The sequence below is a fragment of the Parambassis ranga genome, chromosome 24 (genome assembly GCF_900634625.1).
Source record: "Parambassis ranga chromosome 24, fParRan2.1, whole genome shotgun sequence".
In the NCBI taxonomy this organism is placed as follows: Eukaryota; Metazoa; Chordata; class Actinopteri; family Ambassidae; genus Parambassis; species Parambassis ranga.
The window spans coordinates 11,288,939-11,306,662 of NC_041043.1; the positions used below are offsets into that span (position 1 = coordinate 11,288,939).

Here is a 17,724-nt window from a genome sequence, read left to right on the forward strand (position 1 = left end):
ACCCTCTTTCTTCTTATTATTCTTCTGTATGTTTTTTTGGCGCAGCGTATCTTCAGCATACATTGACTGATTTCAGCCATTCAACTATCAAAATGTTCACCTCACAGAGGACATTCCGGGTCAACTTCAAGTTTTTTTCAAACAATTCAAGTTTTTCAAATTAGGCAATTTCAGTGTCATTTTTAACATGGGAGTCTATGAGAGAGCCCTTCAACGAGGGTCATCTGCCAAATGTATCTCCTCCTACAGATTTCAAGCTACAGACTCCATTTTAGTCTTAAAACACTCATTAGATGCTGCTCTATCAAACATGTATTTAGAATTTTCTAATTCCGAATCGTTTCCGCATGCCAGGCTCTCAAAGCTGGAGTGGTTTTTGAGGTCTCCTCTGCTGTTACCATGGTGACAGGCTGACACACAGAGGCATACACAGAGGCATACAAAGCTCTGATTCTCCAGCAATTCAGAGCAATCCTTCACATCAGCATTCAAAGCAATGCTTCAGCTGCAGTAATCAAACTTGCATTTTCTTCAGGAAATGCTCTTTTCTAGTTTTTTTCACACAGCTCCACACATCTGTAGCTACATTTTACTAATTAGGGCATTAATTAGCAAGTTTCTGTAGTGTGGTATATCATGTAAAAAGGATAAATTAACACTAGCTCTCATGCTGTATTCTATTTTGGGAAATTATAGATATATGGACATTCATGGTGTTTTTATACTAATTTATACCAATAAATTAGTGCAGATTTCTCTTTATGCCTGCGACCTGCAGCTGATAAACTGTGCAGAAAGTCAATACAATCTCTCACTGTGGCTGTGATTTCCTGCAGGTAGCACCAGGCTGTCCTGGAGCAGAGCTCTGTAAGCAGTGTGGAGACTGAACTGCACCCATGCAGAGAGCTGAAGATATCTCACAGTAACACCTGGACACCCTACAGATGAGCAGCAGGCGAGGAATGACTTACAAAACTATGCACAGACCACACTCTGTGATGAACTTAGCAGGTATATAAAGTCAAAGCATAATCCATTAATCTGCAGCATTACATGGTGACATACTTCTGATAATGACTATTAAAAAAATGAGAGTTACAAAGATATGTGAAGAGAGAAAGGGAGAGTGACACACACACACAATCAGCGTCCAACAATCTATTGGGCTACACTGGCACTAAACTCTCCACATGGGCTGAGCCATCTGTCACTGGTAGACCCCATGCAGCTGTGCAGGCGAACCGCATCCGCCCGCTTCCAACAACTCTGAATTATTAACTAATGTTCAATCACACTATGGGAGCTGTTTCTAAACCAGAGCCTGAATTTTGTGATCGTAAAATTGAACACACACACACACACACACACACACACACACACTCACAGAGTCAGCTTACTGCAGGTCATTTTAATGAAGAGGAGAATGCTGTCTTACCTTATAAAGGTTGTGCCTATAAATGTAGGCTAATGCATCATTGTTCAATAACAATGGTCTATTAAACCAACATTATGTAATTCATCTCTCCTCCTCTCTACATGAGGTCAAAGGTCAAAAACAGCACAAATGCAGTCAAGTCAGATGGAGTATGTGCTGGAAACATTGTTTTCTAATTTTCTTTATATTCAATCTAAGAGATGCTAAGATGGCAGTTACATAAGTGACCAACAGAGGCAAAGGTTTGTGTAACCAGTGCTGTCATTTGACTGCTGTATGAATGCTAAGTGTAGCCTTACTGGCTGTAGACATTTTTATATTTTGTCATATTTTCACTGACGGATACGACCGCTAAAAATAAAGCAAAGAATATGTGCCAACCATCAGCTATACATAGACTCAATTCGACACATTAGCATCTGCAGGTATCCATTTTAGATTTCCTTCAAGAGCACACCTTATTTATATTTGAGGATTATTTTATGGGTTCCATTAAAATATTGGAATTTAAAGAAGCTACTTAGCTACAGCTCATAAAATCTGCTATGCTGCAGCATCACTGTATTGCTCATGGAGACGTGACTTCAAGAAGAGCCAAGGTTCACTACAAAACATTTAAACTTTGATGGTCTTCTAATCATGTCCTTCAGTCTCTTTGATTATTCTACACTGATAAAACTTCAATGCATTGATTGAATAATTAGGATTCTATTAAAAATAATGTCACAGAGCTGAAGGGCTGCAGTCCATGCTGTGTCTTCACAAGCTGTAAACATGAATTATTAAAGAGCTTTATGTTGATGCTGCAGGGGTTCCAATATATCACCCCCCCCCCCAAAAAAAAAAGACAAGTGCTTAAATTTTTAATAAATCCCATATGAGTCTACAGAGGGACCGCGACTGATAAGAGTGACAGGAACAAGCGCAGAGTGGTTAATTGGATTTAAACATGTAGAAGAAAATCCGCAGTAAGTGTTAAATTTCACTTCATAAGAAGGCTGCATGTTCTCAGTAAGTGTGAGCGCGATAAGGTTCATCAAGATGATGTAATTTGAAGGAGTACCAAACAAGATTAGGGAGGAAGGCGAGGCCCTGAGTGGTGCACTGATGACGTTTGCATCACTCATAAAATGATCTCACTTCACACCCTGGATGTTGCAGCAAAAGTATTGATTCCATGAGGTTTACCTCACACAAAAGAATTTACTTTAGGTGGTAATACCCCTGCCCTCAGATGCCGTAAAATATTTGACATGCTCGGTGAACAACTGACAAGTGTACTGTAGCATTTCACAGTAGCACATCTGACCTGGGGGAGTGTTGCTGTATGATAATGGGCACCATGTGCTCTGCATGCCTTCAGCTACATGCGGCGATCCCCAGCTGTCTCTCTGAGCTCCACACTCAGTAATTTAATTTGCACTGAGGAGTCAAAATCATACCCGGGTGAGCTGTGCTGTGGCTGAACACCTTAATGACGGTTAATTAATAACACAAACATGAGTGCACCGATATACACACACGTGAGTCAAGGAGAAGGGGGGGGGGCACAACTTCCTTAAAATTACCGGTACATAATGTGAGTTAATTGCAGAAACAGCATGAACATGAAGTGTGTGCTCGAGGGTCAACGTAACACAAACACCCCCTTCCCCTCCATTTTTGCCTGCAGGGCAGTAAGTAGGACATTTTTCACACCTTCGTTTGAGTCCAGCAGAATGAGAACAGCATCAGTGTATGAGCAAAGAAGCAATCTGCTTGCTTTTGAGACCCAACTAACACCCCCATCCTCCTTGATGTAATCCCTCTGCCACACTGTTTCACTCATCTGATGGAACTTTGAATCTAGGACACCACCTTGACGGGGAAAATATAGGCCGCCCGCACATTCAGGGGAGATGGTGGGCTGGGATGGTGAGGGAGGTGTAAGGGAGGAAGGGGCGGGTTGGGGTGGGGGGGGGATCTAACTGGTTTCCTGATTTATGCCTTGAGGCGGAACCAAGTAAAGCTAAGTCTTCCCATTCAAGCTCTCTCTCTCTCTCTCTCTCCCTCAAATCCGTCCCTTAACTCACCTCTCAACTTCTGCCATCTCGCTTCCTCTGGCTCTGACTGCACACAGAATAGATAAATCACATTCCTCACATATTATTTCTAACTGACTAGTTAATGGGTGGGTGGTGGGGGGGTATTGGGGACATATCAGTCAATGCTGACAGCATCAACAAGACAGAATCACGGGATCACACAGCCGATGTTGCTAAGCAACCGCATCTTAATCACAGCAGGGAGGAGGTGGTACCTGCTAATGCATTACTGAACACCTTGGCTAGGCATCAAAAGACGTAAAAACAACATAAAGGGCTCCATAACAGAGGGATTAGTCTGCGCTGTGCGTTCAGCTGGAGCCGTATCAAACCTCACGTCAACTGATTTTAAAACCTTTCATGTCGAATAATTCTGAAGAATGTTCAAGACGCTGTTAATGCTGCAAACATGGGGGGGAGTTTACTATAGAAAACTACTGCTGCACCTGTACTTCCTGCTGCAGGGTTTGCAAATTTAGGCAAATAGCCCAAGCAAACCATGAGTGAAACATGAAGAGCTGACTGTCTGACAGGGGACACAAACCCCAGGCTCCAAGGTCCAAAGTCTGGATCCTTTATCCACCACCCAGCCCTTCACACAAAATTGCACTTTTTTTTTTTTAAATTGTAGATTTAATTAAACTCACATTTCAATGTGATGCTTTTCATTTCCTGCTCACAAACCTGTCAGGAAAAAAAGGGCAAATGTAAGCAAAGCCAATAAAGTGAGAAGACTATAAAGAGGAGATTTAATTTTGATTGTGTCTACTTGCAAAAAATATTACATTGCATTATCAGACTCCTGCACTTAGAAAACCCATTTCCTCTAAGCTTTTATTTCATTTACAACGAGTAAAAAAAAAAAACACTTCTCTGGAGCAAACTAATTCACGTTCATCAGCTACTTTCCCTGGAGGGAAAGCTTGAATGAACGAGACGGAGTGCGACTTCCTTTCACACCACACACTCATTGATTGCTTCAAACAGCGTATCTGCTGTTATTCATAATGGTGATGTTAATTATATGGAACGTGCATGGCTGAGCAGATAGAGCTAATGTAAAGTAAGTGGCAGCGCTTTACTGCAGACTGGGAATGAAAGAGTGAATGTGTCAAGTGACTGACACCATGTACTGAGAGAAACAAAGGACAAGGTGTAACATAATGGTTCATATGTGTGGCACATAAATGGCATACTGAGGCAGGTGAGACAATAGCTTTATGGTCAATAATAATGAAAGCTCAATGAGTATCACATGGTGTTGCTGCTGTTGTCCCTCTGAAGTTCCCATTCTGTCGCTGCTTGTGTTAGTGCTGCAGAGAGGTGCTCCATTGTTGCCAACGTCTTGGTAAGAAAAGTAGCTATTGGCTGTCCCTACTAAATGATCTCATTGCCTAATTTGCATAAACTAAAAGGTTCGAACTACCATGGTTTGGATTTTTTCCCTAAACTGTCCCCTTACATACAATGTCTATAAAAATATTGGTAATATTGCGACCATTGGACCATTGACTCTGACAGCTGGACATCGCAGTCCTGCCTCTGCCCATTGTACAAAAGTGAGGCAAAATGCTGCCATGTTGGAAAAAGACGCCATCTTGAAACTACAGTGTGTTCCGTCCACATGGCTCAGCTAGGAAATATTAGTTGGTTGTAGTTGGATCCGTGTCCCATCCACAACATTGAGAATGCGGATTGTTATGACCTGTACCGAAGCCTGCCACCAGGGGGGGGGGGGGGGGGGGGGGCACTGTCATGGTGTCCATGTTTATACAGTTTGTTTACAACAGAATCAAATGAGTTCAAGTTTCAACAAAAACAGCATCAGCTGCAGCATCTGGGTGCACTTCAGTAAAACACAAGTAAAACAATATTACCAATATATAAAAAAAAATATATATATATAACTCTGATCATGATCAACATAGCTTTCTAAAATCTCCCATCATAACTCTCTTGGTTTGCTTATACTCTAAACATCCAGAAGCCAGTAATTCTACTGTACCATCCATCTGAGGCTGTTTTCATTTGAACCTGTACTTCCACTTGTGATATCTTGTTCATATGAAACCAGTATTGATCTTTTTATCTTATTCATGATTAATATAAGCAAATTATGTCCTGAATGCTAATTACCTCCAACTGCAGTTATTATGCAAAACACTGGCCTCATCTTCTCCATCATAAACCATTCTCCAGAGTCTCTGTGAATCTTTAATTAGAGAGATTCACAGTGACGTTCTCACATGCAGCTGTAAAACAAGTCTTATCTTCCACACTCTGAGCAGCATGTTTTGTCCTCAGAGGTGTCCAGAGAATGAAACGGGATTAGCGCTGAGGTTACTTTGCGGGCGTGCATTATTACATGCTTCAAATTAAACAAAAAAAAGAAAAGAAAATCCAGCGCAGACGTTCAGGTTTTGTTCCTGGGTGAGTTCCTGCTCTCTATTTATAGCTGGCATCGCAGTGTGAAAATTGTGCTAATATTTACTCGGCAGACAGTGACAGTTGGTGTGTGGTTGTTTGTATGAGACTGTGCAGGAGGACTGAGCCAGATAAGCAGACAATGAAAGTTGTTAAAACAAGCCACATGGCATCATTCCAGGATATAGAAATCTGTGTGTGGAGCCACCAGAAGGACTGAAAATAACATGTATTGTAGTCCAGTAACTGTTCTCTCCCAGGATCAGTGAGAGCAGTATACCACTAGTTTTTAAGTTCACATTCAACACGTTCAATACACAACAAAATCAATAATCGTCTGCATGTTAATGCTTGTTAAAAGGGCAATAAACTATCCACTGATGTGATAAGACTCTCCTCACAGCTTCCTACATATTGTGTGTGTCTACAGGCACTATATCTTTTTTTTATATGTATCTTTTCAAATCTTTGCAGGATAAATGGGCGACACCGCGAAGATGAGTGGCAGCATAGAGGTCACACAACAACACACAACACTACTGCCAGTGTCAGGACCAGCTTTCTATTTGGCCAATTTGTAGATACGTTTTTGCTAATTTATTGTTTTTTCCCAACTTTGTATGTGTAGGAAAAACATTTTCTGACAGTCACAGTTTATCATTGACGACAGGGCATTGAACAGGGAGGTGACTTACACAGTAAATGTCCATTAAAAGTGACTCAGATCATTTTTATTGAGCGACTCAGCATCCGCTCTTTTGTCACTGCCTCTCATGCAGTTTAATCACTTTGGAGATTTATAGGTCAGGAGGTTCACTCTTTTTGTTGATGCATGTTTAATCGTACAGATATTTTTTTTGTTTCTGCTTATAGACAGCTGATTTTTACTGACTGAGCCAAGGAGAAGCTGTAAAATGTGAAGGTGTGAGGACAGTTCCATCCACCCTGGTTATGTGGTGCATTCATTTTCACTAGAGAGTGAAATAACATTAAGAATACCGACACTGGGAGATTCTTCCCCGCAGCTATTTATTCATAAAGCATAATCACCCTGCACTGTGCGAGGATTGTTTTCATTAGCAATTCAAACAGGGTGTGATTTTTTTTTTCTCTCTTTTTGCTGATACCGATCGTCTCTCCCCCCCCAAGAGTCTGCTGGCTCCTATTCCAACATCCTCATCAACTATAAATAGCTCCCAACAAAGGAATCCTTTCATAAAATAATAGGTTTATATTTAATATTTGGCCTTCTATTCAAGCAGAAAGCTGTGAATCCCCTGGTCTCCCAATCACAAGCTGAGAGCGAGGAAAAGCAATCATTAGAGTTACCATCCATTATCACACCAGAGCAAAACAAGTTGCCTCTGAGAGCTGCTGATCTCATTGAAGACAGTGCATGGCTCCTCCTCACCCCCTTTAATAGATGAGGCCATCCCACGGGGATCCCCCTCTAATGCAGAAGAGCACTTCAGACCCTTCTAGCTGACTGATGGATGCTGGGTCTGACACAGCCAAAATACCTCAGCTTCTCAGGTGTAATGTCTCTGGAGTATCATGATAAGAGGCTAATCAGTGTGAGTGCTTTTGACAATGACTCAGTTCTGAACACATTCTATATATTTTCTGTCTATATTTTCACCAACATGTAAATGAGAAGATGTCGCCCCTATAGGGTGAAAACTCAGAGCCATGTATTACTAAGCTTTCCATATGTTGCTTTGTTTAGAAATATGCTTGTTAGATTTCTGGCTTATATACATCCCTTATGTTTGAACAGTAAAATTCCAAGCTTTAGCCAACAGCTGGGCAGCCTGGCAGCTGCACAGCTCACTATTTGGCACTGCAGAGAGGCAGAAGAGACAGAAAGAAGATGTTTACAGAGGAAGTGAGGAAGCCAGGCTTTACAAAGTCTCTGTCTGGCTGGTGAGAGCTTACAAAATAAAAGCCTCTAAGACAGATGTAGAGCTGGCAACACTGCTGTTGGACTTATCTGGCTCGCTATGTCTTGTATTGCCTCACTAGCTTATGATCATGAGCCAAGTAAGCCCATGTTGACTGAAGTTTAGCCACTAGCCATAAAGCTTCCAAAAGCACTACATTATACAGCCTAAAAAAATCCCAATACTTGCTTCATTTTAAAGAGTTTCTCTCATATGGATTCAAATTAGCAGATTAAAATTAAGCTATGAAAAATATCAACAAAATACACTCAACAAAAATATAAACGCAACACTTTTGTTTTTGCTCCCATGTTTCATGAGATGGACTTGAAGATCTAAACTTCATTCCAGATACACAATATTACCATTCCTCTCAAACATTGTTCACAAATCTGTCTAAATGTGTGATAGTGAGCACTTCTGCTTTGCTGAGATAATCCATCCCACCTCACAGGTGTGCCACATCAAGATGCTGATCTGACATCATGATTAGTGCACAGGTGTACCTCAAACTGCCCACAATAAAAGGCCACCCTGAAATGTGCAGTTTTGTCTCACAGCAAAATGCCACAGATGCCACAAGCATTGAGGGAGCGTGCAATTGGCATGCTGACAGCAGGAATGTCAACCAGATCTGTTGCTCGTGCATTGAATGTTCATTTCTCCACCATAAGCCGTCTCCAAAGGCGTTTCAGAGAATATGGCAGTACATCCAACCGGCCTCACAACCGCAGACCATGAGTAACCACACCAGCCCAGGACCTCCACATCCAGCAGGTTCACCTCCGAGATCGTCTGAGACCAGCCACTCAGACAGCTGCATAACCAAACAATTTCTGCACAAACTGTCAGAAACCGTCTCAGGGAAGCTCAACTGCATGCTCGTCGTCCTCATCGGGGTCTTAACCTGACTCCAGATCGTCGCCGTAACAGACTTGAGTGGGCAAATGCTCACATTCGATGGCGTCTAGCACGTTGGAGAGGTGTTCTCTTCACGGATGAATCTCGGTTTACATTGTTCAGGGCAGATGGCAGACAGCGTGTGTGGCGTCGTGTGGGTGAGCGCTTTGCTGATGTCAATGTTGTGGATCGAGTGGCCCATGGTGGTGGTGGGGTCATGGTATGGGCAGGCATCTGTTATGGACGAAGAACACAGGTGCATTTTATTGATGGCATTTTGAATGCACAGAGATACCGTGATGAGATCCTGAGGCCCATTGTTGTGCCATACATCCATGAACATCACCTCATGTTTCAGCAAGATAATGCACGGCCCCATGTTGCAAGGATCTGTACACAATTCTTGGAAGCTGAAAATGTCCCAGTTCTTGCATGGCCAGCATACTCACCGGACATGTCACCCATTGAACATGTTTGGGATGTGCTTGACCGGCGTATACGACAGCGTGCACCAGTTCCCACTAATATCCAGCAACTTCGCACAGCCATTGAAGAGGAGTGGACCAACATTCCACAGGCCACAATAGACAATCTGATAAACTCTATGCGAAGAAGATGTGTTGCACTGCATGAGGCAAATGGTGGTCACACCAGATACTGACTGGTTCTGAGTCCCCAGACCGCCAATAAAGCAGAAACAAAATGCACATTTCAGGGTGGCCTTTTATTGTGGGCAGTTTAAGGTACACCTGTGCACTAATCATGATGTCAGATCAGCATCTTGATGTGGCACACCTGTGAGGTGGGATGGATTATCTCAGCAAAGCAGAAGTGCTCACTATCACACATTTAGACAGATTTGTGAACAATGTTTGAGAGGAATGGTAATATTGTGTATCTGGAATGAAGTTTAGATCTTCAAGTCCATCTCATGAAACATGGGAGCAAAAACAAAAGTGTTGCGTTTATATTTTTGTTGAGTGTACAAGCAGCAATTTTCTTTTCATTTCCAGCTGCTTTTTAAAGTCGATCATCACCAGCTGGCTTCATAATTAATGTCAAGATGATCAGAGCAATCAGCTAAAAGCTAATTCACTTATCTCAGCTGGGTTCAACACCAGCAGCTCATCTTAATTAATCTGACAACCAACATCAAGATAATTCGTCTTATACAAAAAAAAAAAAACACACTTCCACTAGTCTCTGTTGGTGCTTTGTTTGACACAGCATGCACACTGCGGCTCTATACAGCACTGAGCTACAGCGGTTTTCCATTTTCAGGTTTCAGAGGTTATTTTTAGGAATGGGCTCCTGTGCGCTCGGTGCTGAGCTCAGATAGGAACATGATGTGTCAGAAACGGTGAGGTGAAGTTTTCAAAGGTGCACAGATGGGATTTGCTTCTCCGGCAGAGGAGCAGGTTCAGCCGATAGGTGCGCTCACACACACACACACACACACACACACACAGACATCTGCAGCACTTAATCTCACTCACACTCAGCACACACACACACACATATAATAATCAAAAATATGCTTATAAAGAGTAGCAGTATATCCCATTTCACAGACACTCAAATCATAGGACATCACTACGAACTGCATGCTGTGTGTGTGTGTGTGTGTGTGTGTGTGTGCGCTGCAGCTGAGTGAACAAGCACCTCTCCCCAGATAGGGTCTCTCAGTTTCCCAGTGTTGCATAATTCACTTCACTTCAGGCCAGGGAACCGTGTTGGTGCTAAAACCACTCCAGAGAGACTGCAGAGAGCAGCACAGTGATAAACTCTGTGTTGGACAATAAAACAGTACTTTGATTACACACATTTTACAGTAGTATGGAAGTGAAAGACACCCTGTCGGCTACAACGATACAAATTCCAGCTTCAAAAACAAAAACATTTACCACTCATAAAGGTTATACTGTGGTCCGTGAGAAATATGTTATCTATTCACCATCAAACAACTCTCGAGGGCCTCACAAGGAAAATCAATATCAAATGTGATGTGGAGTTTTTAATAACATGAGGCTGAGGTTTTAAAATCAATATTTGTTGAGTGGAACAGTGAAGAAAATATAACTACTGCTTCAAATGTAAAAGGCAAAGACAACATGTGAAATAAACAAACATCAGGATTGATTCAGTGTGTTGAATTGAAACGATTATTTTCATTTTCTTCCTCCTAAAAACTCACAGACAGACCAGGCCAGAGCCCTAAACTCTTAAGTAAGGTATCTAATGTATTCTCAGCAAGAATATCCGCAAACTGATGAATAATGGACAAAGTGGCTACAACTAAGCTTTGATTAAAGTGCAGACCTATGCCAGGCAAAGACTGAGGGCTTTATTAAATGTCAAAGTACCCATAGCAACAAGCAGGATTAAAACTCAAGAAGAAGAGAGGAGCATTCAGTGTGGAGGAGCACTTATCAAAAACAGCGTGAGGTTTCAACACACCTGCTGTGTGACAACATCCAAAATCCATTTAATATCCTCGTAACTGAGGAGGATGTAGCCCAGAGGTGATGCTTTGTATTAGGTGTATGCATTTATATAAGGTCCTGGCTCTGGATGGATGGTTCATGCATTCATACCACATATAACACACACACACACACACACACACACTGCATGCACCTCCAAAAAAGCACAGCAATCTATTATTAACAAGTAAGGACAGAGTCACATGGTGGGATGAGCTGAGAAGCACATTATTTCCAATTGGGGAAAAAAATCAAAAATTGCAACGTGAAACTAAAAGTGGAACAAACGACTTAAGTGAGAAAAAAAAGTGCAGAGCTGTCACTGAGGTGGCTTTGCATTTGACAGTAATCCTACTAATCAGACTGCTAGGAGGGGGGGTGCTCATGGAGTTCTCTTCTGTAGTGGAAAGAGTCAAAAGGGCACACAGAGATCCTCACAGCTATTATTCACATAACTGAATAAAATCATATTTGAAGAAAAGGCTGACGCTGACGCTAACGCATCCGTTTAGAGTCCGTTTTTAACTTTCTGCTGCTTCTTGAAATATAATCCATGACAGATACCTCAAAACCTGCTGCATAAAAACTAATTAGCATCACTTTATCATCTCATCTACCAACGGCCTGCGACTGCCGAGACTGATGAGTGTGTGAGAGCGTGAATTATGCGCGCCATAGCTGGGAATTCTGCTCACTTAAATCATCGGCTGACATACTGAAGCTCAGCTAAGGGTATGAATCAGTTTTAATGGGCTTCTGCATGACTGTGTATGCGCTCATATGGGTCCAGAATATGCAAAATATGAGACTTTCTCCATCAGTGATATGGAAATCATGGCCCACTGTTGAAGAAAGATCTCTCCCAATGGGTTAAAAAGGACTCTGTAGATTCTAGTGTGGGTTGTGCCTGTTTTCTTATTTATTGTTGTTAAAGGTCATGTGACGTATGCTAATACAACCTTATCAAGTTAAATGTAAAGTTCAAGTCCAACCACTGCACTATAGCTGCCGCACTGCGTTCAGGTATTCTCAAGAGAAAACCAGGACTCTGTTTATCGCTGTTGGCTTTTAAAACTGTAATTTGAAGTGTTAAGGCTTTTAATAAATCTGCATTTCTTAACTCTGTATTATAATTGTCAGCACATCTTCAGCTTCAAAGCACTGGGGTCCTCACACTGATCACCTCTCTTTGACACTTCCCCTTCCTCACTCAACGGGTTGCTGAGGCCTAACGAGCCATCCAAAGATAATTGCTCCTTGTGGGTTCTCCCACGTGTCACTCAGTCAGGCCCCTGTCAGCTTTAATAGAACCGCCGCCTGTATTCACAGAGTTCTCCAACCTAATGACTGTTGAGTCCACTAACTTCAGATGAAGCTCCGCTCTGTTCTGCAAAGCACAGCAATACAAACCGTTCATCCTGACATTCCTTTTCAAAGCAGGGAAATCGAACAGAAACACGCAGCCGTTTGCTGCTTATTTTCTCCTTCATTCTCTTCCATATTGATCAATCTGGACCACAAGCAAGAGAAATGTACGCATTTAAAAAAAAAATCTATACAAAACACAAAGACAGCATGGATTCAAACCCCCCCACAGCTACACCACTGTGAACTGACGCAGGCAGCAGGGACATCCTTGCTGCCAAGGGCAAGAGTGTCTGAGAGACACAGGGAAAGGACCGAAGCGCCTATGTGTGACGTGATCCGAAGAGAAGGGTTGTACTCTTGGTGCATGCTGTGTCCTCTTCCAGGCTGCCAGTGGCACTGACCTCAACAGATGACGACGGGCAGCCTGAAGGGGCAACAGGACAGCGCCGAGCGCCGCACATGTCTGTTTACTGTGTCCAATAAGAGCAATCGTTTCATGTTTTGATTGGAAATTGGAACTATTCAGTGACAAGTCTTTTTTTCACCCAGTGCATTATTTAAAGGGACAGTATACTGTATATTTTGGTCTATCTGTCTAGAATTTTGGAGGTATCAGCCGTACAAATCTCAGCATTTTTTTCAATGAAATGTAACCGAACAACACCTGACCAAACTACAGAATGCTGCATGCTCATAGACACGAGGCAGGACAGCAGAACTGTGACAGCATGAGTGGATGTAAACAATGGAGCCGTGCTTCTCGATATGGATGAACGCCCGCTGCCTTCTGTGCAGGGATACAGTTATCCGATGACTTTGGAGTGAAATGTCCCTTTAAAGCAGAGAAGTCAGCAGCCATGCAAATGTTGTTAAAGTCATTAATCCATGTGTTTAGCCAAAGGCCCCCCCCCCATGTGGCTTTGACTGCCACACCGGAGTCATCATCCAATTAAACGCTTCCATCTCATGTCACCTTCACACTATAGCCCCCTTCAAACTAAAGCACTGATACTAATGCATTATGGCAACAAGAAATGTCACATAATAGGCTAAATGTATAACACTAAACAAGGAGCAAATAAACAGGACTTGTCAGTCGACAGCTCACAAATAATTCATCACTTTCTTTTAAACTTTAATCACACCTCATTTCTGCGACAGCGCCAAGCAGCTGCAGTGTTTTTTTGCCTTATTTGCATTCCGACAGCCAGCTTGGACGCCTCGCCACATGCTGGCATACAGACGGCGTCCTCTCTCTCTCTCTCTCTCTCTCCAAATTGCCTGCTAAGTAGCCTCTGGACATCAACAGTCACCCCTTTACTGTGTGTGACGGCTGTGTTGACATTTTTTCCAGCCTGATTCCTCTGCCGCTTCTGTCATCAGGTGCTGAAAATCCAGCTGGATTCTGCTCCGACGGCGTCATTTTCCGGCTTTCTCTTCCATCTCTTTCAACAATAATAAGGAGAAAAACACAAAGCAGAGCCTCCCGCCAACAATGTGTCACACACAATGGCTTTCAAGATAACATGTTGATGATTTGTTTGTCAGGGTTTTTGTCAGCGTTGTTTTGTGAGCACTGTGAAAATAATGACAACTCATATCCATCAGTCTCTCCAAGGATCAGAAGTTTAGCCTTAAAAAAGCCAACAATCCCAAACCATTTAGGACAAAAGTGTCACTTAGAGCTGACATCTGGCACTCAAAACAGATCATTAGAGCCCTGATCCAAAGAGAGAACCACAATACTCAATAATGTAACAGGACCATCTACCAGAATTAGAAATTAATCAGTCACGTGTAATAAAAACTGGCTTCACTAAACAAGGAATACAAGATGAGGCAAAAAGCAGCATGTTAGCGTTTAAGGCTGTGAGAAGCTTACAGGCAGTGTAGCTGCAGGGAGGGGGTTTCGAGAAAACACTTGACACATTGGTGAGACAGCAGGGCTGCAGGCAGGAAAGCACTCATGTCACTGATGGTGTGACATTATGTTTTGTCGCTCGGACCCTTCGCTCAGCCCTGACAGTACTTCACACTGTATATTACCCCTGGAGGCAATCCTACACTGTAAAAGTAAGAGGATGCAAATTTGACCTTAAACTGTCTGGACTCCAACAGGGTCCAGAGTCTCTGACACTCACTGTGATATTTAGCGTACTGACATCATTTATGAAGCACACACAGTGGGACACAGTGGGACACAGTGAGTATTAGTCAGTGTCAGGTTTTTTGCTGATACCTCCATCTCATTGGTGGATATTGTTGTTGTTGACTGAAGTCATTTGATACAGTCGGCAGGCAGGGTATGGTAGAGGCCGTATAACGCTGCAGATTTTCACCTGAGAGGTTTGTGTCTCCCCCTGTTTGAACTCACTGTTGTAGTTAAAGGTAGGGTAGGAGATTTTGAAAACTCAGTGAGAGTCAGCCAGATTTTGAAAGTAAACACACGCCCCTTTCTCTCGGAGCCTCGAAGCCACGTCTCCAATCACATAGACGCGCATTACCTGAAGACGAGCTGTGGTCTGTGACTTCGGCCATCATGCACGTACCCCTCTGGAGCGTGCAGAGCAGGAAGAGAGTGACAACCAGCCAATACTCCATGCAGGGTCCACCCGGAGGATTGGCTGATGTTTTTAGCGTTTTATAGCTTCCACAGATGATTAATATTCCTCATTTTAATGTAAAACTGCCGAACTAATTGGTTGATATTGGATTCTAAAGAGAAGTTACACTAATTTAACAAAAAGTGCATCAGAATGAGATCTCCTACCCGACCTTTAAGTTTCATTGTTTTTCAGTGGAAGTAATGACATATAAAATGCAAAGTAATAACTCACAAATGGACTTAAATAATTTGCATGTTATTCATACACCATTTGGCTGATATATGTCCTGCCAGCAGTAAAGCAGCTACACACTGTGCTGGTAGCTAACAATCTTCATCTTTACGACTTTATAAAAACTGAATTAGCTCCAACAACAGCACAAAACTGAGGGTTGACCACGTCCTGCTGCTTACACTTCTGTTATCAACAGTGCTGATGTATCAATGAATGTTATGCTACTTAAAATGATGCATATTAAATCTCAAATTGCCACTGCAGCGATGTCAAATGCTTATATGTTCCATATAATCCTGTAATAAGTTACATTCAAAACGATGTATAATAATAATCACCAACATCATAATAGCTGGTGCTGACATTTAAAATATCAGGTGTATAAACTAGGGCTGTGTATTGGCAAGAATGTGGTGATACGATACATATCACGATACATATGCCACGATACAATATGATATACGATATATCCCGATACTGTAACAAACGTGTATATTGCGATTATATATATATATTTTAGAGTATGGAAAGCTTGGTTGGAAAGCCTCATCTGAATACTAGTAATACATCTTTCACAAAAACAAAATGTTTAATTATAACTAGAAAAGGGCATTTCCTGAAGAAAATGCAAGTTTGATTGCCACAGCTGAAGCATTGCTTTGAACGCCACATTCCACGCAATACACACTAATGTTAAACTCAGAAGAGACCTCAAAAACCACTTCATCTTTAATCCCCGGCCATTTGAAGACGGAGCTGAATTTCCAAATTCTGTATACATAGTTTTGAAGACCAAGATGTTGGAAGTATTTTAAGCTTCGAATGGTTTCTCTATCTTGTAATTTGTAGGAGGAGTAGCATTTTGCAGAAGACATGGAAAATGTTTAAATGTTTAATATTTTTAATATTATAATATTTGTAATTATTATTGAAGGTTTCCGGGAATGTCCTGAATGAGCTGAATCTTTTGATGTTTGAATGGTTTGAATCGGCCCATGCATTCTGAAGATATGCTGAGCCATTGCACAATGCAACTGTATCTCACGTTCAAGTTGTTTTTCATGCTGAAAGAGACAGTGCGCACCACAAAAGTAAGATGTTGAAATTAATGTTTGCTCATAAATAATTAATAAAAAATCGATTTGGCCACAACTTAAATCTCCAAATAAAATATCGCAATATATCACAGAATCGATTTTTTTCTTACACCCTTAGTATAAACTTTGGTCAGGCTTTGTGCGTCCTGGTGAGCTTGTCTTGAGACTCTACATCACCAGGAAGCAGAAGTACAACTGTGCAGTTACAGCTTGTGGCTGCATGAGTGAATTCAAGACAAACAAAAGCTCTATATACACTCTGTAATACAGAAACTACAGTCCACTGGCTCCCGAGGAGTGGCCAGAGGCGCACACATCGCCCTCCATTCCCTCACTGATGGAGGGACACTGCCTCTGCTACACATCACCCACACCTTTCTCCACGCTGTCATCATTTACACGCACACATACACTGTCTCACTTACTCTCGTGCTTTGAGGTCCCCCATGTGTGCCGCGGGACTCCGGGGCTCTTGATGATCGCTCTGCCGGCAGATTTCAGCGCGTCCATCACGAGGTGTGCGTGTCTGTTCTCCGGCAGGTGGACCGTTCCCCACAGTCTCCGGAGCACACGGGGAGGGAAATACAAGCGGCTTTTGGCTGCACTCGCCTGAGATCTCAGAGCAAAACAACACAAACAAACAAAAAAAACAGAAAGAACAGCGAGGAGAGATACCAGCGACACAAGTTCCAACCCCGAGTGTCCCTCCTTCTCCTCCTCCTCCTCCTCTTCCTCCTCTGTGAGCGGCCCCACGCTGCACCGCTCCCAAAGTTAAGGGCGTGTCCTTCCAACCTTCATGAAGCTCATCCAAAGTGCTCCAGTTTAAAGGAGCGGCCCTAATGAGGAACCATTATTACACTGTTATGGCTGCTGTGGTACAGATCATCAGCACTAACGAGCTTACACAGGCACTTCTGAACTTCTTTTTATTCTTACACAGAATATTACTGTTATTCCTTTATTAAAATAACACCATGTTATTTAATGCATCATTTCTAATCCATCCACAGGGGGAGCAGAACTGATGCAAACTTCTTTTTAAATCAAAGGTTATCATATTAATTTAGCATCTTAAATATTAGATAGAAGCTTTATAATATTAAATATAAAGCTTCATGTTAATGTTATATATGTATGATTACGTATTAAAATC

General features: G+C 42.2%; 1 protein-coding gene across 3 annotated transcripts in view; it reads right to left on the minus strand.

The window, feature by feature from the left end:
* LOC114428802 (low density lipoprotein receptor adapter protein 1-B) overlaps positions 1–17,252 on the minus strand; it is a 33,450-nt gene extending 16,198 nt beyond the window's left edge. For all 3 annotated transcript variants that reach the window (XM_028397514.1, XM_028397513.1, XM_028397512.1), the window contains exon 1: positions 16,997–17,252. In XM_028397514.1, the coding sequence (XP_028253315.1) occupies positions 16,997–17,081 (85 nt within the window). In that variant the 5' untranslated portion in view covers positions 17,082–17,252. The remainder of the gene's footprint in view (positions 1–16,996) is intronic.
* Between the last annotated feature and the right edge of the window lie 472 nt (positions 17,253–17,724).